The sequence below is a fragment of the Cystoisospora suis genome, assembly GCF_002600585.1.
Source record: "Cystoisospora suis strain Wien I chromosome Unknown contig_444, whole genome shotgun sequence".
NCBI classification, from domain to species: domain Eukaryota; phylum Apicomplexa; class Conoidasida; order Eucoccidiorida; family Sarcocystidae; genus Cystoisospora; species Cystoisospora suis.
Window position 1 is genome coordinate 1 of NW_027153245.1, and position 23786 is coordinate 23786.

The 23786-nt window shown below is 50.1% G+C and overlaps 2 protein-coding genes across 2 annotated transcripts; one reads left to right on the forward strand and one right to left on the reverse strand.

Annotated features, from left to right (window-relative positions):
* Positions 1-54: 54 nt before the first annotated feature.
* CSUI_001135 (arf1-directed gtpase-activating) lies at positions 55-11431 on the reverse strand. Its single transcript, XM_068061341.1, has 13 exons — positions 9541-11431; positions 8946-8998; positions 8496-8535; positions 7749-7815; positions 6517-7198; positions 5507-5699; positions 4778-4876; positions 4359-4461; positions 3541-3733; positions 3147-3208; positions 1928-2675; positions 1244-1379; positions 55-970 (listed from the first exon to the last, which is right to left on the reverse strand). The coding sequence occupies exons 1-11, from the start codon at positions 9981-9983 to the stop codon at positions 2637-2639; spliced, it is 1974 nt and encodes a 657-aa protein (XP_067926674.1). The 5' UTR covers positions 9984-11431; the 3' UTR covers positions 55-970; positions 1244-1379; positions 1928-2636.
* CSUI_001136 (cell division protein cdc48cy) lies at positions 11348-23659 on the forward strand. The gene is made up of 15 exons (XM_068061342.1): positions 11348-12575; positions 13674-13763; positions 14341-14450; positions 14807-14930; positions 15756-15878; positions 16545-16640; positions 17346-17540; positions 18014-18201; positions 18790-19006; positions 19596-19852; positions 20418-20696; positions 21324-21452; positions 21842-21968; positions 22115-22263; positions 23113-23659. Exons 1-15 carry the CDS (start codon positions 12278-12280, stop codon positions 23152-23154), a joined length of 2424 nt encoding a protein of 807 aa, XP_067926675.1. The 5' UTR covers positions 11348-12277; the 3' UTR covers positions 23155-23659.
* Positions 23660-23786: the final 127 nt, after the last annotated feature.

Below are 23786 nucleotides of genomic sequence, written 5' to 3' on the forward strand. Positions count from 1 at the left end.
TGGGATCGACTTCACTTAAGTTCTTGCGGTTACAACGCGAGTGCGCTCACTTCTCGTTTTCGATCATCATGTTCACTTGACTGTGAAAGAGTCCTAGTTGCTGTTCCTCAGTCAGGGTTGTAGCCCCCCCAAGGGGAACGTCCCCGAACTCGTCTGCTGTGGACTCCCGTTCGAGAGCCGACGCCACTCGGGCAGGCCAAGGCCCCGGGGGCTGCGACCGGGGCATATCCGGGCTGCTTGTCAGGCAGGCCACTTGGCTGCCAGACTCCTGCACCGCGGCGGGCGGCCCTGCTGAGTCGTAGCATGACGTACGCCACGGTGTAGCGTCGTCTGCTGCCATTCTGAGCACTGCTTGCGGAGGACCCTAATGCGATCACCTCATACTCCTTTCTACAAATGGTCGAACCCTCTTATGACCCTTTGCCACCACGGATCCGTTTCAGCACGATATGGCGTTTGCTGCGGTGCTGCGTTTTTCTCCAGGCAGTGGACAGCCATACAGCACACCCGGGAAAAGCTTCTCTACTGCTTGCTAGGGGCTGCAGCCAGTGCATGCAGGGCTGGCGGCAGGCAGGCGAGTCATGCTGAGGAGGGGCCGGTCGCCAAATGTGCTGGGGACCGCTGCATGACGGTTGCCGTGGCCCGAAACTCGCTGACGCACAGCAGCCACCCAAGCGCCAGCAGTGTCAAGGTAGCTTCATGACGGCTTGTCTGACGAACAACAGAAGGCTGTCCGTAAAGCCAGCGGTTGCCTATTCCACTCGTGGGACCCGCGCTCGCCTGGAGCAGCTCGGCCATGTCAATCAATGAGGTTGCTCCCCTCGCTGAGTTTCGCAGACGACAGGAAACTGTCGCTCGCGCTCTCGCGTCGCTAGCTGCCTACGAGAAAGCGTCAGTCAGGTTACGTTGCTCAGTCCTGGATAGAGTCCGAGTCCACCAGAAAGCGTCAGTTCTGTTACGTTGCTCAACCCTGAATAGAGTCCGACAGATGACAACACGGATGGGCCAGGCGTTCCTGCCGCTGCAAATGGAGTGTGATCTGTCCGTCGTTTTGGTGGAATCCGAGTTCTGCACAGCAGCTTGGCGCCAGATATCTGGTCGCTTTTCGGCAGCATAGCTGGCGGTAATACCGCGCCAAGTTTCGTGGGCACCAGTGATGGGGGGTCGGCCCGGTAAGAGGCGGTTGCCCTGCCAAATTAAAATTCCGCGGAGCTACCACATCCAGAAACTCTGGACAACGCACCACTTCGGTGCAAGACTTTTCGTCTGCCGCGATTCTTGCCGGCGCCTTGTAGGGCTGAGAAACTACAACAATAGAGGCTTCGCGTGTAACCGCATCACGCATCCAATTCACCACGGAGCCCTTGCGTCCGATCACTCTGCAAAATCAAGACCGACACTGGGAAGGTTTTTGCAGATAAACACTCCAATGCTTCTTTGAGGTTTCTCGGGGCTGTAGCGCAGCCGTGCGAACCAGGGATTGCGCTCGGCCACCTGCCTCCTTATCGGAGTTTCGGAATGTAGTAGGCCACGGAGTCTCAGCTGCTGGACAACTGCTTCTTCCCACGCGAAACCCCCATCACCGCAGCCTATGAACTACTCACGTGAAAACTGACGAGTCTTGCCAATCTGCTACTGGCACCTGATTTCTCCCGTTCGCACGCGCACCTGAGCCGTGGCAACTGGAGGCTGCGCCGCTAGCATAACAGCCTTCCCGGAAAGCACAAAGGGGACACCGGGAGCTGCGCGGAACTGAACAGTGTGGAATAGGTACTTGCGCCCACGAACGTAAACGCGACGGAAGCTAGCAACTTTTCGGTTCTGTAGCCTTCGGTATTGGCACGAGGCTGTGCAGCGCCCGGGTGAGGCTTTCTTTATTTATTTCTCACTCTTTCTTTCTCTCTCTCTCTCGCTCTTTCTTTCTCACTCTCTCTTTCTGAAAAGATCAGCGCTTAGCCAAGTCCGGGCTTGCTGGTGTTTGGACACTCAATCGCAGAAAAGCGAATTTCAGACGCGAAGACGCTCCGGGCCGACAAACAGCCACCGAGTCGCGTGCCCAAAAGCCACCGGACCTGCGAGGCCGAACAAAGCGGACTCGACTGCGCAAGCAGACGACGTGCTCGACCGTTGTCAAGCGCAGCAATCACGAACAGCGGGCGTACGCCGCCAACCGGCAACATGCTCGGCTGGTTTTCAGCCCTCCACAGGGGTGTCCTTGCGTACGAACCCGGTACTTGGGTAACCACCCTCTTCCGTCAAGAGAAAAAGGAGTAGAAGAATATGGCGATCAAAGTCTTGAAGCTGAAGAGAGTCGTTACACAGACGTATATCCCAAAAACTTACAACACCGCAACTGCGTCAGTGTCGTGAAACCAAATGAGCACAGCACAGGGCGCGGGGGCGCCTCCTCCACCCGGCGGCTGCTAAGAGAGTAAACACCAGCGCGTCAACAAGGGCACCACATCATGTTATAGAGCGCAGAACACAAACACAAACAGCACTTGACTTCCTTGTATGGGATTTGTCCCACACTCTCCCATAATGTAACCAGGGTGTGCCAGCTACACTGGTGCTTCCGAACGGTGTCTCGTCCTCAAGCAGACTTGATAGAGATCTCCCCTCAGTCCAAACAAGTGTCAAGAGCCAGCTAGCCAATCTCTTGCCCGGCTCACTGCCTGGGAACAAAAACCAGGAAGTACAGACGCACACGCAAGAGAATATGAGGACGACGAAACCAGGCGCTCTCGATGGGTGCTCAGTCAAACAAGCGTTCACCCTAGAACGACATTGCAAGGACGCTCTCACCAACAGGGTACCGCAACCCATGAGATTACCGAATACGACCGTAAGCTGTTCCCTGTTTCTCCAGTGGCCGCGTAAATGAGCAGTCGTTTTGTGAACATGACTAGAGGAACACGACTCCGGATGGACCGTGCTCACTTGTCAAAAATCCACACTACTTCATCGACAACATGAATACGATACATTTCTTCACGGTGGACAGAGACAGTCCAGTATCGACTTCCTTAGCAGACTGAGACCTTCCGCCGCAAGCGCTAGTGCCTCGTGAGAACATGCGTACACAACAGCCGCTCGTGTTTCACGGTGCACGAGAGAAGAATGGAGCTCTCCCGAAATCTACTTACATCACTTCCAACCGACGTCAGCGTGGCCCATCCTTGTTGGGCTGAGACTTTGAGACTGTCCACTGCAAAAACATTGCCAGAAAACAGAAGGCCCGAGGAAACTCTAAAAAAGCTCGTACTTCCCCTTAAACTCTCCACCCACAACTCCCCTCCCTCCACAGAGATCACACAGACACAGGGTACACGACGCAAGGAACGCCGCGTCCATGCTAAGACGACAAGTGTACAAACCACGATGTTCTCCGCGCAAAATAGCGTGCAACAAAAAAGACAGTAAAACGCAGCACCTCCAAGATGTACGGACGAGCCGTCTCGGCTACGTCGACCACCGACACCACAGAGCGCGCATGACCAACACTAATATAACACGACTCTACCGATGTGGTGACTTTACTTGTTTGTGGGCCGCAGTATGTGCTCTGCAGGCATACATCATCAGATATGACGTAAAGCTGACCTCCTTCCGCTACCTGAACTAGAGGGGATTTGAGCTGACTGCTTCCCAGTACGACCCCCGTCCCGGCCAAGCACGCTGTGAACGGGAGGAACTTACGATGAACGACAGCTTGGTCCTCAAACGCCGACAGCTGCACAACCGCAACACGAACATGACTCTGCCATTACCCCACAAGCAAAACAACATGCAAGTGTAAAGAGAACACCGTACTTGACGAAGCGAGCACTGAACAAAAACTCTTCAACGAGTGAGCACACACGCTCTTCTGCAGTAATCACACGCTATCAGTCACCGGCTCACAGCTTAGCCGCACTCCTAGAACTGAAAGCACCACCTGAGTCGCGAACCCCTCCGTTCACAGACAACCTACAGCACACTCGTGGCCCGAGTGACAGGACGACAAGACGTCTAGGGATTCTGCAGAAACACACTGAAGAATTCTATCGCGGCGCAATGCACCCTCTACTACCAGCCGCCCTCTTTTCACGGGGCGGGGCTCCCAGAAAGACATGTGAGAAGACCCTACAAGCATATGACAAAGCAAACAAAGCTACTAAAAAAAAAAGATACCACAAGAAAGAAGAGCGAAAGTGCCGAACAAACGGTAATATTGTTACAAAACATGAAAAGACAACATCATTGCGCAGAGGTGCCCACGGGCTGTAAACCAGAAAGACCATGGGGACGGAGGACTCCTCGAAGCACATTCACAGAGAAAACGAACGAGAAAAATGAGACTTCCTAATCCTACGCACCCGACTTCGATTCTTCGCTGGATCCACTCCAAAGTATTCATCAGAGGAGATGCTACGCTTCGAGGGGTCCACCGCGATGGCGGCCTGGTAAGAGGAGGCAGGCCTGAGAAGCATGAAAGACAAACGGGCAACACGGCAACATTAAACAATTTTTTCGCGAAACACCGGATGTAAACAGAGCTCCTTGTTGGGAGGCAGTTGTGTACGACTCCCGGTGGTCTTACACAAAGAGGAGCATGTAACTCTCACCGAAATTCCAAAAAAATAGTGTCGCTTACGATCGTGCACGGTTCTTCCGAGACATCTCTAAGAAAGACTTGTTCTTCTGGGCCGTAGAAGTATACAGACGACTACATCTGTAATTAGGTGTGTGGGTGTCTCAGTATTTCACTGCCGCCCGCCTCAGATGCTAGACTCACCTGTCGGAGTTTTCACTGGAGAAAAACTGGTCAGAGGAAATTGACTTGGCATTGCTGAACCGCGCCGGATTGCTTGGAGGTGCTCCCGAAGCCTCTGTTCTGTTTAGCAAACACACGAAGACATACGGAATGCTCCTCCTCTTGACGAGTACTACTCCAAGCATGCGGGGAGAACTAATTAACTCCCAGCCATCAGCCCACTACCTCCTGTCTTCGCCAATTTATCCAATCACTCCCACAGACACCCTACGCACATGCCCCGGACACAGAAGACGACCCACACGAACAACGTCCTTGCACACTCCGATCGTCTGACAGCTGATTACGCGCGCTACGAATTGGACAATACAAATTCTACCACGCAGAAACCGAGGAGCACCACCCTGTTCACTATGGGACATAAATCACTTACGCGGACGTCCGAACTGAGCTGATACTGCAAAATTATCAGGAGACACGAGGTAACCGGTCGCATCCCAATCAACGGTCCCTAGATTCCTGCTAGTCAAGGGTACTTACATTACACACCACCAACAGAGAGAACTTCGCACGACCCGCCTCTTGAAGAAACTACGACACCGGTTTTAGTACTCCAAAAGCCCTAAGACAACCCCGATGACACGTCTGAGTGGTAGACGACACTCTCGTTATAGCGACGGAATAACTATTCCTCGAAGGCATTTCTCAAGAAAATGACTCTGTTAAAAAAAAAAAAACCATAGAACTTACAAAGGTGAACTGCCTCCTCCCAAATTCATGCCACCTCCCCTCTGCTGCGCGGAAGCGAATTGATGAGAGTGAGCAACTCCACCGTAGCTCTGGTGGCCGTACTGCATGCTCGATGACTGCTGTGTCTGGAGTCCTCCATATCCACTTGCAGTAGGGGCCGAAGTCGCTGATGCGTTGACCGAAGAACTACTGCCTGCATTAACCAGCGGAGCGACATCAGAAAAGAATACACTCTAACTCCGCATAAACCATATCGCTGCACACCGGGCCCCACCCAAGGGTGCGGAGATGGTAGCTAAGTCGGTCTACCTGTCACACTGAAGCTGATCCTCAAGTCACTTCCGTCCCGCCGGATTCGCTCCGGTCTCCGTAGAAACAGACACCAGCCGGAGAATCGGTCTCACGAGAGAAACTTGTGGAGACACGAGACCGGGGTTCCTCCCTGTATATAGCCCTAGCAGTCGGTATGGAGTCGCTAAGGATACCGTAAGTCTTGACTCGCTAGACTCGAAGACAAGCGTGTATTCTCCAAGTTTCATTTCCACGAAATACCCTGCGAGACGACTTGCTACGCTTGTTTGTTTGGGTATACGTGAATATCTGTGTATGTGCACTGCTGGACAACAGGCTGGATGTGGAGAACATGGGAGGCAAGAAATGCGCTTCAGCGGAATCAGAACAGCCCTCGATACCTACAGACGCACAAAGCTGACAAGCGACAACTGGCTAACCTCATGCGCGACAAATTTTATCATAACAACGTGTCTCCCCTCGTTCCTACTTCAGAAAACCCTACGACGACCACAGAGGCTTTACCACCAAAGTGGGAAAGTGCCGTGGAATCTTCTCAGACACCAGCAGCACTTGCAAAAAACCACACACGAGGACGCATACACCGCTGTGAACGCGACTGTATGAAGAACATGACAGACCGACTATATGACCAGCACGCCACGATGCACCCCTGGTATCATGTTAGATCTCTAGCGTATAGTGGAGGTATATCTTACGAAATCCTCCAGCCTGCACTTGCTGTTGGTGAATCTTCTGTTGCTCGGCTGCGGCCGCAGCACTAGCAGCTTCTGCCTCGAAGTCAAAATCGAAGTCTAACTTCTTTGCCTTCAATCCGCCCCCTGGTCTAACAGCACTCAGGTTACCGCCTCGAGCTGAAGGCCCACTAGTTGTAGTAGCCGGATTCCCACCCAAGCTCTGAAAAGCACCACGACTCCCGGCGGGGACGGCTCCCCCTTGAGGTGTACCTACACCTCCGACGCCGAACGTCGCTGCTGTTCCTGAAACGGGATACGACGAACAGGCGACACTATGTCCCCCGCTGTTATCTGGTTGCCCAGCTGCTGATTGCTGTGGTGTTTGTGAAATAGTTGGGTCTAGTGGAGAAAACACCTGCTGCGCTGGAAAATTGCTGGACACCCCCCCACCTCCAAGAGTACCCCCGTAGGTGACGGCAGACGATGAGCCAGGAGTAGAGCTTGAAGGCGCCGAAGAGGCCGGACCGGGGATGGAACTTGCTGAGGTAGAAAATGTTGAAAGAGGAGGCGCTGATTGTTGGCTGGAGGTCGGCAGAGGTCTCTGATGCGCGAATGAGGACATATCTGCTGCTGGAGACACTGAAGCCCCTCCCGCAGATGGAACTACCCATCCAGCGGCTTGCATCTCCTGTGCAACTGCCCGCTGGAGAAAACAAAAAGACATACAAAAGAAATAAGACGTGCGGACGGGAACAGAAGATGCATACTGTTTCCTAATAAGCTCGCCGACGGGATTGAAAACTTGCTGGTGAGAAACGCCACCAACTTGTTTCCCTCACCTGATACGCCTAGATACTGACTCCTTCACCAGCTGGAACGGCCTCGGAGAACTCACGAGAACCAACAGCCGAAGAAAGGAGGGATTCTGAATATGCTGGTGCACCGACCTACGCACTTGGCGTCTAACTACAACGTGTCTTTACATTCACGCTCATCTTTCTTTGTCGTAGGATTTTCGACGAACGATCACTTCCAGACACGCAGAGACACCCTGATGCCCACAAGCATCGCCGCCCAAGTGCATAACCCCTATCTTCTCCTGCTAAGCGTCCCTCGAAAGCTCTGCACAGTAAATGCCCGCTATCAACTAGCTTGGCTCCCTCCTACACGCGATCTCCCCAGGTATGACACGTCTGAATCTGCTCAGCGAAGAACACAGCTCTTCTCCGCCCTAAACCCTAAAGGAAGCTTACGTCAAGCTGCTGTTTGTACTTGGCAGCCAACTTGCCATGATAATCAACTGCTTTCGAGGCGTCCAATCTAGAAAAAGAAGAAACAACACACATCTCACAAGGCTCTACAGTAGCAGTCCTGAGACAGCTTTTGAAAGGAGGGAGACTGCCACAGTGTCCTTGAATCTCACAAGCAAGACAAGGGGGGCAATCTCCTCAACTCACACAACAGCTGTTTTTTGATTCTCTTTTCTTATTCTCATCTATGGGGTCTCCCCAGCTGGACAATCGCCACTACGACTACACCAGCCACAACTGAATGAATGACGCGTGCCCAAAAAAGACACTCGTCGTCTCCACCACACCAACTTCTTCACTTCCCCTCAAGAGCTATATCCTTTCGATGAACATCACTCATTTTTCACCAACGTGAACAGTGGACGACTGCTACATGAGACAAAAGCTTGTGTTATACAAAGAACTTCTGCTCCGCTGCTTGTATCGATCCATATGAAACCCAACTATATTCTACACGATATCCAGAGGCACACGTGATTCACGCTGCTCAACAGTGACAGTGCTGTCCTTCCCCTGCCAGACGCATGCACACAGCCTGCTGTATCCGTCTCTGCTCCTGCCCTCGATGCCATGCAGCCTCTTTCTTCCTCCGTCTCTCTTTCAAGGAAAACGCACGCCAAGCTCAAGTCAGCAGTGTGTGACGTCGACTTAGAACACGGAGGAAGCCTCAGAGGCTCGGATAGTACATACCCGTGTTCGCGGAAGAACTCATGGGCCTTCTTATTGCCACCTGAACAGAGGCCAAAGAGCATAAAGATCACAACTCCAAAATCCATTCCACAGAACAGCCAGGATGACACATACGAAGCATGAAGAAACACCCCCCGCTGAATCAATGTTCCAAAACGACTCTCTCTGTCTTTAGCTGAGCAAATCCACATATCACACGTCCGACCCTCGGAAGCCAACGTAACCTCTTTGCAACTTCCTCAAGTGAGAGATTTCAATCTATACACCAACATACGACTCCCAGCCCGACAAAATGCAGAATCTCATTCACGCATAGACGAAATAACAAAGTTAGATCTCAAAGAACGACTCAAAGCTTCAGAAAGTTTTCTTTTCTGCTCGAGGCGAGTTCTTCCTCAACATATCACCCTAGTTCTGCTGATGAGACCGTCACTACGTACAGCGACTCACCCATTTCCATTCTCAAGAGTTGTTCGGGGTAGAACTTATCCATTTCGCACGACCTGAAGACAAGCAGCCAGAGGAGTTTCATCAGAGCTGCTTAATTCAAGATTCCCGTCAGCCGCGGCAACATGCGAAACGATCATAGAGTCCTATCTCCTCTGGATCTGCTCTAGCATCGAGTAAGAGGCATCTTTTCTCTCAATGTGCCCAGAGGATTCTTGAAAATCAAACGAGCCTGCGTCGGTGCGTTGCTTCCAAAGCCCCATTGGTTCATACCGAGCCTTGCCACTCGTCCACATCTAGAGAGCAGAATGGAGCAATGAAAAACCCTGCCGCTTCTTTCCTCCGAACCACCATAGCTAGTCACATCAGACAACGAACGCCCTTCTTGAATGGTTCGAGGACAGCTGAACGTGAGCATCACCCAGGAAAGAATGCCTCGTGCACCTCCAGGGCTTATACGAGCCCGTGCCGTGCCGGACTCGCACATCAACGAGAGAGCATCATTGTACTTCTCGCTGTGGTCTGTGTTTCTCTCCCACTGCTGCTCCTCTTACGCAGTCTCAACCTCCTGTTCTACTTCTTTTTGTTCCCCCCGTACCTGACGAATGAGATATGTGTACCCAGTCTTCGGTGCTTGCCACTGCAGGACAAACAAAGATATATCCCGTAAGTCACGCTCAACCAAGTGGGATTCCTCGTAGCACAGTCAAAGCAGGTGCGATTATCTCTTCGCAACCTCCTGAAGACTTCGTCTCGATCATGTTCCGAAACGTAACGCTTCGCATCCACAGGCATCTGCATGTACATGCGTGCCAGAACACCTCCTCCGCCGGCTGAAACTGTATCGACAGGCGGAGACGTCGGGACAGCACCGGAAGAAGTATTCCCTGTCATTCCAGCCGGTTGGTATGGAGGAGCGCCCCCCTGTACGGGGTTTGCGGGACTCGTCACCCCGGCGACCACCGGCTGGATACCCGTCGGATGCATCCCCGATGCCGTACCTCCATAGCAAGCCGGGGGCTGACTGAAGGCGGAGTGCATTTTTCTGACGTATACCAGGGACTGGAGTCTTTTCCGGGAGAGATACTTCAGCCTATACAGCACCCCGGACGGCTCACAAAGGCGGAGAAAGCACCTTCGGAAGATACGGAAAAAGCGAGAAAACGGCAAACCCTTGCCAAAGAAGAGATCAGCCGCTGGGGTGAGACGAGGACAGACTAGGGTTCAAACGAGATGCATGCCGTCCACTGATTGCCAACATCTGTCAAGTAACGACATGCAGCCAGCATGGACACGAACTCTTTCCGACGCCGCTGGAGTCCCCCTGACAGATGAAGACACAGACGACTCCCAACCGTTCCGGGTTCAATTAATGAACTTGCTGCTGCAGAACGGACTGGGCCAGGAAGGAGGCCCGCGGAGAGACACTCACTAGGGTAACTGTGGCAGACAACGCACAGTCCGAGCTCCGGCAGCAACCCAGGCGTACGGACCTCGACAGACTAGAAGCAACTGCTGCTGATCTTTTGCAGGAGGGGCAGAAAACACGTCAGCGGACGCATCAACAAGAGCGAGTGTTCTGGGGTCAGCCGTTTGCCACAGGCGATCTCTTGATTTGATAGCCGTAAGCCATGTAAGTTAGAGCACAGCAAACGCGGCGAACGCCGGAATTAGTTAGTCGCTGCCGGCTTGAGCCTAACTACAACAGCGGGCGTCGCCGACTATCGGAGTCAATGCTTAATCCGCAAGCCTCCGGGTTAACCAAGGGCATCAGAAAGACAAAATGCGAAACCGTATCTGAAGAAAAAAACATTCGTACAAAAGAGGTACTAGGGGTCGGGCGCCCTACGGCAAGTGAAAAGCATGGGTCCAGCGATGAAAAGGAGCAAACGTGTCCTAGTCGCCTTCAGCGAGGGACAAGGGCTGACACGGAAACTTCGACAGTCGAGAAGACTTCAGTACAGCGAGCCACCTTCCAACTGAAAGGTACTTGTCAGGAAGAGTAACATGCCAGCGGCTGCAGCGGAAAAAGGCTCACGGAGATTCAAGAACCGGAGCCCGCCTTGCTCAGTACCTTTTTAATGCGCTTTCAAGAACGGCTTTCCCTCCAGATAGAACAAACAGTGGAGCCGACTGACCGCGTCTCCAGCTTCGGGGAGAACGTGAGCGGTAGAATCGGTTTTGCTCGGAATCCTGATCGCTGAACCGCAATCTTCGAAACGACCGAGGAACGACTACGCCCGAATATAAGTCCGTACGTGATGTTGGCTGCGCCGGGGGGTACCCGCGAAGCTCGGCGGCAGTCTTGAGGCGATGCCACGAGCCTTGCAGCATGAGCAAGGATCGGGCCCACCACTGTCGGAGGACAATGACTCGCTCGAGCCTTTGCTCTTCAGCGTTTCCTCCGTATGTCTATATTGCTTCTATCCGCAGAGGGCTTTGCGGGCGTGTAGCAGTGTATATGGCGTAGAAACGAAAGCCAAGTACGGTTCGTACTCGGTGTGTTTGTCCCGTACGACAACCTGTTACGCCAGCAAAAGTACGTGGTTACTTTTACTAGGACTAGTGGTCACCTACAACCTCTTCACTCATCGGTGATGGTAGTGGTGCTGACGCGTGACACTACACGCGACCTGCTGGACAGCATTGACGACAACTACGTCTGGCGGAACCAATTTCTGTCCGGACAGCCGCCGACGTGTTCTTGACTTGGTTTGTTTCCACTGACTACTTTTTATTCAGCGGGCTTCTAAGCGAGGAACGGCCGTGCGCTTCTCGCTTTTTTCTTAAATGTGCGCAGTCGTGTCTTCGTATGTTGTCCGATGCACCCTTGAACCGTGACGTACACGGACAGTAGCCTCAACCTGATGTTTCTCACTGATTCTTCGCACGCGTGCGTCTTTTTCTCCTGAAACTACTTTCCCCAGCTAAGGTCCAGTCTGCTTTTCCGCTTTTCTCAGTTTGTTCTCCGTTTCATCTGAACGGCGTTGCTCTTGTAAAGTGCCTCCTTTGTATTCTGTCTCTCGAAGCGCTTCAGGAATCGCTCCAACGCGAGTCTGACTTTACGGTGCGACGAACCGTGCCTCCGGCCGCAGCGCTTTCGCCTCCTGTACGTTGTTAGAGTTTGCAGATGTCCAGACTTGCGTTCTTTTGCCATATCATCACTTGCCAAGACTAGGAAGTTGAGCGTTTCCGTCCTTTTTGTTGCCCACCTCCCGACTATTCCTGTGTCTCGTCCGAGCGTTGCTGTGTATGTAACGTCGACTGCGCCGCCAGTCGGGACACCGCCTCCTTGTGTTAGCGCTAGACATTTTCGGTCATTTACTCGAATCCAGATGGCGGGGGGCATCCGCAAGCAGCAGCCTCCGGCTGCGGAGAAGAAGGACGAGACTCAGAAGAAGCGGTCTCCGAACCGTCTGATTGTCGAGGAGGCAATCAACGACGACAATAGTGTGGTCGCTCTCAATCCTGCGAAGATGGAAGAACTTCAGATCTTTCGCGGGGATACGGTGTTGCTGAAGGGAAAGATGCGACATGACACCGTCTGCGTTGTTCTTGCCGATCAAGACTTGGACGAGGGAAAGATCCGACTCAACAAAGTCGTCAGGAAGAATCTTCGAGTGAAGCTTGGAGGTACGTCAGCGAAGTCGTGGGTGGTTACCAGTCCGCACCTTCCCGTCGTCGCTTTCGGTTCACGTCTGTCCCAAGCCTTCTATGGCGTGGTGCTCTTGATGCCTTCGTGTCGGTCACGTTGATCGGCTCCTTGACCAGCCGTCCTAAGTAGAGGGAGATTTTGTTCGAAGACAAGTTGTGGCACAGGCGCTGTTACTGTCGAGGAGGATATTCTGGAGTATCCCCTGCATTGTCCGATGTGGGTTTGCACATGAGCCAGTAGGCAGCTTCGGTGAAAGAAAGCTCTACACCCGAAATCACACGCACTGACGTGATCTCTTTCATGGCCAGTGAACACGTGTTACTGGGGCGCTAGCGGTTGTTTTCATTGAGACTACTATGTCTTCCATGGACAAGAGCGTGCTGACTGCATCTGGCGTTTGAGAGTGCATGGACGGTCCATGCATAAGTGTAGCCAAGACTTCGTTTGGTCACTTTTTCTGCCGGTTTTCCGCCGCCAGGAGCCCGGTCAGTCGTTTTGGCCGAAGCCTAGGTGTATACCGGAGGGTACATCGTGTAGTTATATGTTTGGTTCTTGTACGTAACTATTGCACATGCGCAGCCGTCTCCCGATCCGGATAATCATCACCTCCAGCCGTCACTCTAGTAGCGTTTCAGTCGGGGTAACCCGAGCAGCTCCGAGTTTGGATGGACGTACCGGCTAATCCAGACGTGTTTGAAGAGAGTTTTCTTCCCACTGGGCCCTAGTTCACATACTTTCGTGCTTCACTTGATACGGCTTTTCGCTTGAAACTGGACTCGTCTAGTTAGTTATTTTGCGCCTGGATCCTTATTCAAGAGTCACTAACTCTAGACGGTCTGTGGAATTTCATGAGGGTGGTTGCACTCAACATCTTCTTTCCCAGTGTTGTCATCGTCTTTCCTTGGTCTTGTTTTGATTCGTGTCATATGTTCTGTTCTGATCCGGGAAAAGAAATCATGCGACTGAGGGAGCAGGTGTACGTAGGACCCGACGTTGGAGCTCCAGATTTCGTGCGGCTGCAAAGTTGTTGTACGTTTGTTTCTGCCCATGATTGTTGTGCTATTGGATTATCGTAGATATGGTTCACGTGAGCCCTTGCCCTGACTGTCCCTACGGCAAGCGCATTCACGTTCTCCCTTTGGATGACACGATCGAAGGCATCACTGGTGAGAACACCCTCCAGTCAAAGCTGCCTTTCTGTCTCTTCTCTTTGTATCTCCGTTTTAATAAAGTGGTGTAAAGCCCTTCATGTACGCATGTTTTTCTTCTTAATTCGGATTCTAAAGCTGTCTGCTTCTCGGTTGTCAATGCTCACTGCGGACGTGGACAGATGACACTCCGGACTGAGTGTCTTTCTTTGCATTATCTCCTCTCTTCTCATTCTTATGGGAAAGGAACGCAGAGGGGTCACGACAAGAAGGCACAGTCTCTTTTTTACTTTCTGCACTGGGGGTTGCCTTTGCTTTCAGATGCCTTCTGTATGGAACATGAGCATTTTGTATCTGATGGTACCGCTATCAGTTTCTATACAATAAAGTCAGCTAATCCAAAGGTTTGTACACATGTCTTCGTAGTACCCTCGTCTACTCGTTCTTGCGGGTGTACATCCATCTGCCCCGACTTCATCGATACTGTCCATTCTTTCTGTTCTGGAGGAGGTGTGTGCCAGATTTCATGACAAGCTGTATAAGCAATATCCGTAGCTGTCAACGATCGATATGGTTGTTATTTCATCTCACTCAGGTAACCTCTTTGACATCTATTTGAAGCCTTACTTCATGGAGGCTTATCGTCCAGTCCGCAAGGGAGATCTCTTTCTCGTCCGCGGAGGTTTTCGACCAGTCGAGTTCAAAGTAAGCCATCACGCTCCCTCGTATATATACTTCGTGTCTGGAAACACGGAGGATCTTTGAGTCCTTGCGATTTGCATTGACAAGCCGAAGGAGTACATCTGTTAGGGACGGCGACCCACTACATGTGGGTCTTGGTCTTTTTCGTGAGGTCGCTCTACCTAAGAGCCGTCCGCATAGTAAACTTTTTTCTCTATTTCGCACAGCTGGTTTGCACCAGGTTTTGGAGTATGGAGGTCTGTCTGTTTCAAACTGTAGAATAGACAAGGAGTGAAGAAACTCGCGCGTAGACTGAGGGATCGTTCCTGTTCATGAAGCGTGGTTGGTGGCTCACTCTGGTCATGGCGTTTTCTTATCAGGTTGTCGGCGTGGAGCCTGGTGAATTTTGCATTGTCGCTCCCGATACCGTGATACATTGTGAAGGAGACCCCGTGAAACGTGAAGAAGAAGAACGTCTCGATGAAGTTGGTTATGATGATATCGGTAAGAAATCACGTCTCCGGTGTGCTATCGGTGGTACACTTTCCTCTCTTTGTCCTGCTGCCTTTCTATCCTCTGTATGCAGTTGTTTGTGCGCACGTCACATGCTCAAAGAGTTCAGAAGTGGGACAGACTTAGGCTTGAGGAAACGATTAGGCAGCTTGCGCTGCTCCCGGGGTCGCTCTTTGGTCCACCTTTTGGAAGGTTGAGAGACGAATGTACGGCTTTGTGCTGTGTGAGAGAATTCGATACTGCAAGCGTCACATGTAACAGAAGAGGGGAGGGAGAGAACTGAGGTGCGAGGAGTAGTTCTGCGTAGGAGTCGAGTTGTTTTGGAGGTCTGGGTAACAACGAATCTGAGCTCGAAATACGTCTCTTTCTGTTAACCATCGCAATCAAGAGATGGGAATTGTAAAGAGGTTTTGTTGTGACAGTTTTCTCCGCCGGCATGCATGCACAACATCAGTATGACATGAGGCTGTTCATTGCATGCGGTCTGTTTCTGCCCCTCAGATTTCATTCAGTCTGCCTGATGGTAATCAAAAGGAGGCCGTACCTTTTCACGAGACACGGGGTGATTAGGCGGGTGTCTCGTCGTAAGGAGATAGGTAGATAGATCCACAGAGTTACATAGTATAACGGGTGTAACAACGCGTCTTCACACAAACACAAGGAGAACAGCAAAGAGAAGAAGTACCTTCACTGTGTGTATGGCACTAGGTGGATGAACGAACGGTTTCCGAACTGGTGTACATGGACAATCGATAGTCTGTAGATGCTTATGTCTTTTCAAGCACTGGTGGGGTGTGTGGCTACTGACTGTCACAGGAGGGTGTCGCAAGCAGATGGCACAGATTCGGGAAATGATTGAGTTGCCATTGAGGCATCCAACTCTCTTCAAAACTCTAGGAGTGAAGCCTCCTCGTGGAGTTCTTCTCTATGGCCCACCAGGTAACAAGATGTTGTGACCTATGTGCTATAAAAGAAGGAAGCCGTCTTTCTTGTGTCTTGGTCGTATTGTTCTACTCTGTTTTGACATGGAGGCAGAGATGTTTGAACTTTAGGGATGTGAACGCCGAGGAAGGTCCCTCGCATTCATTCTGCCTTTTCTGTAGTCTTCCAAGCGATCACCTTGATTGTGTATCAGTCTCCTGTGCATTTGAGAGATCTAAGTGATCCTTACCATCTAGTATACCATGGAGGACTGACTGGCCTGCAAGGTCCATTTTCTGTGGTTGGCGATCTGAAAAGAGAAGTCTTCTTGTGTCTCTTTAGTGTAGGATGCCGTCTCGGAGTCGTCCGTATATACCCCCATCACAGAAGACGCCTATGTTCTGCCAGAAAACTCGGACGTTTCGTGTATACATTTTGGGGTGCAGGTAGTACGGACTGTGGTATATGGATGGATTTCGTAAGAGGAGATTCAGTAGTATCAGGGATCTCTTCGGGGTCCATCAAGAGATGATGGCTGAATGGATGGAGACTTCGGAGCCGGAAAAACTGGAGTGATAGTAAACAGAAGAGAAAGAGAGAATTGCCTCTCATCTGTTTCCTAGACACTGAAAAAGGCTCTCTCTGTCTTCTTCAACCCCTGATATTGTTGATTCTGATGTACAGGTAGTGGCAAAACCTTGATCGCTAAAGCCGTAGCGAATGAGACAGGTGCTTTCTTCTTTCTTATCAACGGGCCAGAAGTCATGAGCAAAATGGCAGGTAAGCCTCGTTCTTCCTCTGTACATGGGGCACACGCCATATGTGTATAGATGCGTGTACGAATGCATATGCATGGATGTGTGTGTAGTTGCATTATACGATAGTGCCCTTTCTGGAATGTTCTCTTCACTGCTTTTCCACAGTAGATATTTGTCTATGTAGTACCGATGTTTACCGGTGCAGATAGACAGGGAGGCACAAACAAAGCACTGTCTGGGGGGAAGTCTCGTCAGGTCGTATTGTGGGAATGACGGCTATTCGATCAGAACACAGATTTCTTCCTCCGTTTGTCTTGCGACGACAGGACAATTCCCACTGTTGGGAATTTCTTTGACACGTACACCTGAACTGATAGCCTAAAACCGGACTTCTCGCGTTCAAAAGTGTTTTCATACAAACTGACACGAAGAGAAAGGCAGGGTGATAGTGTGGGGGACTTTCACGTCTTTCCGTCGTGTTCCTGTGAGAGGGTGGTGGGTGGTCGGAAGATGTATCTGTTGTCGAGAAGGGAAGCGTGTTGATTCGTTGGAGTATCCCAGCTAGCCAGCTAGCTACACAGATGGTCCAGATAGACAAGTCGAAACAACAGTTTCTACGTCGAATCATCTTTCTCTTGTAGTAGCATGGCATTGTCTGTCTTCGTGTCTTTTCTATCGGATTCTCAAGTGGTTCACTGAATGTCTCTCGTTATGTTCATAACCTCAGGAGAAGCTGAGAGTAATCTACGTCGTGCGTTTGAGGAGGCAGAGAAGAATGCTCCGGCGATCATCTTCATTGACGAAATTGATTCCATTGCTCCCAAGAGAGAGAAAACCAACGGAGAAGTCGAGCGACGTGTTGTCTCACAGCTACTCACTCTTATGGATGGCCTCAAGGGTCGAGGCCAAGTCGTTGTTATTGGTAAGGACAAAAGAAAGCAAATACATACACACGTACTGCATGGCGTACATACACATATACACATACATGTTCAAACACACATATCCATAGATACATGCTGTATGGTGACTTGCAGATCGTAGTCCTGTCACCTCCTACCAGTCAGGATTCTTTTAGTCACTTTTCCAAGCAGAGTCTTCTCCATGGATGTCTCTGTCCCCTCAGCAGCGTTCTATTCTGATGGTCCTTCGTGTTTCTCTTTCGAACCTCACACTTTTCCGTGCTACTGTCTGGTGCTGCTTGCCATGAGGGAATATGAAAGTTCTTCTGGGTAGGAGTGTCCTTTGTGGCATCTTTTGATAAAGCAGTGTATCGGCAGGATGTTGTGTCATATTGATCTAGTTTGTTCCTAGCTTGACAATTCAATGCTTTCAACTTTAGCTACTTTTGTTTCATTGTAAGTGCCTGCCCTCCGTCGTCTTCTTGGCACGCAGGAGCTACTAATCGACAGAACTCGATCGATCCTGCCCTAAGGCGATTTGGTCGATTTGATCGTGAGATCGATATTGGAGTACCTGATGACAACGGACGCCTGGAAATTCTACGTATTCATACACGCAATATGAAGCTTTCGAATGATGTGAAGCTCGAGGAACTCGCGGCTAACACTCACGGTTTCGTGGTACGTTCAAGTCTACAGACTCTCATGACTGGCTTGAGTCCTGTCTCAGTCAGGGGTGTTTCTCACCCAGCCGGCGGGGGGGGGGAGATGTTCCCTACTTTTTAAGGATACTTCTCAAGAATTGAGATGGTGATCTCGTCCTTCCGACGAAGGAAATAGGGAAGCGAAGGGAACCTCGTTTTTATATGTACTTCTGTGTATTTGCTGTTTGTAATGATCTCGTGGTGTGTGTAAATACTACGGCTTAGTTCCGTCATAGACATGTCGTGTCTGCAGTGTCTTTTCGTTCTCAGGTTCCTCCTGTCGGTTTGTTTCGTATGTAGGTGTGCCTCCATCATCCTCTAGCAGCCACTACGTACGTAGATGGACAGATACTGTGTTATCATTCATAGTCCAGAAGATCGGAAGAGATTGTCAGGACGTACCGCACTTGCTTGTTTTGATGGTCTCTCTTTCCTTGTTTCTTTTTGAATTCCCGTCCGTCTCCTTTAATGGTCAGATGTCTGTTCGTTTACTATAACTTCAGACCTCTCTGTCGTTCCGTTCTAATCCTTCTTCTCTCTGCAACGGTGTTACTATACTTCTTAGGGCGCGGATCTGGCGCAGCTATGCACTGAAGCAGCTTTGTCTTGCATTCGAGAGAAAATGGATCTCATAGATTTGGAGGATGATACAATCGACGCCCAAGTGTTGAACAGCATGTCCGTGACCCAGGAACATTTCACTAGTGCTCTTCAGTGCTGCAATCCAAGCAGCTTGAGAGAGACGGTCGTCGAAGTACCAAACGTCAAGTGGGATGATATTGGTACGTTTAGCCTTTGAACTTTTTTTCTTCAGCATGTGGCTCTTCCCCCTCGCGATAAAAACGACAGAGGGCTGAGGCTGTCCGTGGTTATGAATGTACAAGCACGTTGCAGTATATATCTATACACGTAGTCAGACGGCAGCTGCACATGTAAACACGGTATAGAAGTGTGGAGATTTAGGGCTAGTATGTGCGGGTCAGTGGAGGCATTCAGCGGTGTGAAGAAGAGGCTGTCTATATATATATATGCATGTATGCATGGGACATGTAGATTTGTACTAGCTACTTTCCTATCGCAAACCTGGCGGAATCCTTCTATGTGATGGCCGTGTGATGGGCTGTCATCGGCCCCCGACCTTTCACATCAACGTTATCCGCACCATCTCGGTGCGTATCTCCGTTTAGGTGACCAGGGTCTGTCTGCTTGTAAGAGGGGAGAAATGTTATTTGAGCACGCACATAGGTAGTACTATATACGCTTATGAGCAGACTCTATGTGTAGTTGATTCGCGAGGTAGCTGCAGATTTGGGTGAGAAGCAGCGCGTGGAGACATGTTCTCTCATATCATGGTTGCCATGTTCTTTCCAGGCGGACTGGAAGATGTGAAGAGAAACTTGCAAGAAATGATTCTTTACCCGATTGATCATCCTGAGAAGTACGAGAAGTTTGGAATGAGCCCGAGCAGAGGAGTTCTCTTCTATGGTCCCCCTGGTTGTGGTAAAACTCTTCTAGCTAAGGCTGTTGCGAGCGAATGCTCCGCTAACTTCGTGTCTATCAAAGGGCCTGAGCTTCTTACAATGTGGTTTGGCGAGTCAGAGGCAAATGTTAGAGAAGTTTTTGACAAGGTAAGAAAGAAGACAGAAGCTTTTTGTAGTCTCGATGGAAGCTTGGGACACCTCAGAGAGTTGAGCTTTTTGCACTTTCTGTTGTGTACTCTTCCCCACTCTCAGCTCGTAGGCTGATTGAGTATTCTGAAGAGGTCACGTAAGGGCCAATACTAAACACGTACAGAAGTCCCACTTACGTAAGGAACAGAGAGATAGTCATGTCTCCTGTCTTCGAGTTGTCGTTGAAGAGTCTGTACATACGGGAGGACAGCCAGTTGAGATCTGCGTGCATACGAGGACGCAACGGGCGCTCTACCGAGAGTGTATGTGTTGGCTTTTCTCTCTGGTCATCGTCAACATTTAGTTGACCTGTAGCTATGAGCGACATATTGTGTATCTCCATTTATCGCCATGCGTAAGACAGCATGTCTCATAGTGATGGTGGGTCAGAGTGTGGGAAGAGGATTTCGTGGAGCTTTGGATGGACCGTCTTCTTTGTATGGGGAGGAGTTGAATACATCTAAAAGTGTTTTTATGTGTATTTAATCAAGGGAGTGATATGAGTGTGTTGTGTGTTCTCCAGGCACGAGCAGCAAGTCCTTGCGTCCTCTTCTTCGATGAATTGGATTCGATCGGTACACAACGTGGAAACTCCTTAGGAGATGCTGGGGGAGCAGGCGACCGTGTTATGAATCAGATGCTTACAGAGATTGATGGTGTTGGTCCAATGAAAAATCTTTTCTTCATTGGAGCAACCAACCGTCCTGAACTCCTTGACGAAGCTCTTCTCCGTCCTGGCCGTCTCGATCAGCTCATCTATATTCCTCTGCCTGATCTACCTGCAAGAATCAGTATTCTACAGGTGAGTCAGTCATACGTACAAAGTAAAACAGCAGACTTCTCCTGTCTGCTGCTTATTACATCATCGGGCTCACACGCATGCTGTCAATCCTGCACATATGGATAGCAATTTGCTGATTGCTATCCATATGTGTACGTAGTTACAGATATACATAACCATTGATTCCATTGAGTTACTCCTCTTTTTCTTGCACACCTCCTCATGTATCGAGGAAACCGGTGGCTTCTGAGTGGTATGGATTTCTTTCTCTCCCTCTGTGCCAGTAGCGAGTTCGGGCACCCATGGAGGGGCATGCAGTGTAGCATTCGTTCACTTGTTTGCAGTGCGGGTGATTTAATGATACATCGTATACACCTGTTGGTCAATACAGTGGTGTTTCCAGGGTAGTGAAAGCACTGCTTCGTTGTTTGTGCGTGAACTGCGCATATCCGGCGTTCTTCAATGTCAAAAAGACGAAGACGGCACTGGGAGACACATACATGTGTATATATATATATATATATACAAACGGTGGAGTGGGAGTACGTGTTGCGTGCATAGCACGCACTTGGAGACCATCACATACTTTAGAGAGCTAATGGAAAAGATTGTTTGTATTCACTGCCGCTGTGTTCTTTGTGTGTGCAGGCGACCCTAAGGAAAGCTCCGGTGGCCAAGAATGTCCCCATCCCTTTCCTTGCTCAGAAGACAGCTGGATTCTCTGGAGCAGATTTAGCTGAGATGTGTCAGAGAGCTGCCAAGGCCGCGATTCGAGACGTAAGATTCTGTCGAGACCGGTAGAAGCTAGCTGTCCACCCAGTTCACATCGGCCAGCGCTATTTATTTATCTATACACCTCATCGGAGTTGCCAAACTCCTCTTGTCACCATGCATATTTATACATATATATATATGTATATATATATGAAACGTGTATGGAGTTCTCTGTCTATCTACTTTCCTGTTCGGACCTCGGCGTAATCCCTGTATGTGATGAGTGATGGGCTGTCATCAGCCCCTCTACCTCTACGTTATTAGCAGCTTGCGAGTTTACGTACATATGCACTACTTTAGCTACGACTGCCGTTCACTCGTATTGTGAAAGTGTGGGTGGATCGTTTATGACGCATGTTTCTTCATGTTCGTTTTCGTTTCTCCTCTTTCAGGCAATTGCAGCAGAGGAACTTGCTCAAGTAAATGTTGGCGGAGATGGAATGGAGGCGGAAGAGGAAGAAGAAAAGCCTGAGATTGTGTATGAAATCACCCGAAAACATTTCGAAGAAGGTCTTTCAGGTATGTGTGCCGCTGAAGTAGGGATTCCAGCAACTTACTCCTGTCCATCGATATTCAATCAGTCGTATCCGGAACATATCGTCAGTTTTAACAAATCCGGTTTTGTATCGTTGTCTGTTTGCATGCGCTGTGTCTCCTGCGTTTAGGGGCTCGTCGAAGTGTTTCCCAGACAGACTTGACGAAATACGACAACTTCAGGATGAAGTTTGATCCGGTATACAAGAACCAGGCAGGAGGCGGAGATGGGCAAGTTCTTATTGATTGGCCAGATGCAAATACAGATGCCACTGCTGGTGTAAGTTTAACTCATGTCCCTGTTTTTCTTGTTGACGAATGTCTCTGTACATGACTTTTATCGAATGTCTAGTTATCTCTTTCGGAAGCTGGTCGCTATAAAGTAGGTACAGCTAACAAGTAGCACTGTAATACACAATAGACGCCAGCTAGGAACGGTTACCGGGTGGCGTGGTGGCAATATGCCAATGACACATGGTATGTAGCCTTCCGGATGCTCTCTATTTGATGTTCTTTTGTTCTCTCGTTCGTTCGTCTTCGTTCCCCTGTGGTGGATATACAAAAGACGAAGACGACGAGGAAGAGGAGAGACAGTAGTAATAGGCTATTTACATGAAGAAGCAAGTTTCCTTTCTTCCTTCCCTTCATGCCCTTTCTGAGTCTTTCTTTGGTGTCTCTGTTCTTTGTTGGCGGTCATCCTTCTCTCACTCTTTCTTTCTTCGGCATCTATTCATCATCTTCGTGGAGGATTGTGATAGTGCTATGCTTTCTGGAAAAGAAAGAACACGGAAAAGAAGAAGAATCTTGCCTCTGATAAACTCGTGGCGCACTGCGAACCGTCTGGCAGAAATTGCAGTCGACATTGGTGTGGTGTGTGTATCACGAGTCCCTTCAAGCATGTTTTTGGACCGGTCTTGTACCGCGAACAAAACCACGTGCCCCGTTGTCTTTTCACTTTGCTTGCGGAGGATAGTTGTGGTGACAATCATCACATTGTTGGTGTTCGGTTGGAGACAGTGAGAAAGCGGCGGAGGTGTTTGTGGCATCTAGCAACCTGGGGAAAGCTGCATCGTGTACACTGGTGATTTGGTGACTGGTGTTTTCTTCTTTGTCTTTTTGTCTTCTACAGGTTGCAGCAGACGATGGCGATGATGATGATCTGTACTCTTGAGTTAGCGAGTGAAAGTAAGAGAGACGGCGAAAAGCCGGAAGGAGACGCAGGTAGAGACGGGGGAGCAAGCACCACTGTGTGTGTGACTGCCATTCTTCTTCGTGGGGCGGTCTTCCTTCTGACTGACAATTAGGGATCTTCTATCTTCTCGTGAGGAGGGCCTTCCACAACAGTTGAGTCGACCTCAGATGTGAGGGACCGTCCCACTTTTGAGAATTCACTTGGTTCGATTCAAGTGTTGACAGATGACCAATGGATCGAACCGAAAGACGTTGGTGACTCAGTTGATATCGAGTGTAGTCTTTGTTGTTTTTCTCTCGGGGAAAACGGGAATAAGTGTGAGAAGAGGTGGAGGGGAGGTCATGGGGAGCCACATGCTTCCCTGTAGGACTTGCGGGAGAGTTGTTGAGTGGTTGCTGTTCTCGTGACCGTCGTTCATCTGTATACTGACTGGCGAACACCAACTATGTGTTTTGCAGTGTAGCAGGCAACAAAAATGGGAAGAAAGACGGCCTGGGGATAGAAAAGATTAGTGTTCTTCCTCTTAGGCAGAAACATGTCCGGCCTCCTGATTACGCACAACCACTTGTGGTACCGTGAAGTGTTTTTTGGTCTAAAAGACTATTATTATA

What these genes read in the sequence shown, in the direction of transcription:
- CSUI_001135 (XM_068061341.1), bottom strand. Translation starts at nt 9,983, where the DNA reads ATGCACTCCGCCTTCAGTCAGCCCCCGGCTTGCTATGGAGGTACGGCA. An exon ending in GGAGGAGGCAGTTCACCTTT is followed by an intron (nt 4,877 to 5,506) that starts GTAAGTTCTATG and finishes TTTGCTAAACAG; the next exon opens with AACAGAGGCTTCGGGAGCAC. An exon ending in TGACGTCGGTTGGAAGTGAT is followed by an intron (nt 2,676 to 3,146) that starts GTAAGTAGATTT and finishes TTTTGTTCCCAG; the next exon opens with GCAGTGAGCCGGGCAAGAGA.
- CSUI_001136 (XM_068061342.1), top strand. Translation starts at nt 12,278, where the DNA reads ATGGCGGGGGGCATCCGCAAGCAGCAGCCTCCGGCTGCGGAGAAGAAG. An exon ending in AGTTGGTTATGATGATATCG is followed by an intron (nt 14,931 to 15,755) that starts GTAAGAAATCAC and finishes TGACTGTCACAG; the next exon opens with GAGGGTGTCGCAAGCAGATG. An exon ending in ATACAGATGCCACTGCTGGT is followed by an intron (nt 22,264 to 23,112) that starts GTAAGTTTAACT and finishes TGTCTTCTACAG; the next exon opens with GTTGCAGCAGACGATGGCGA.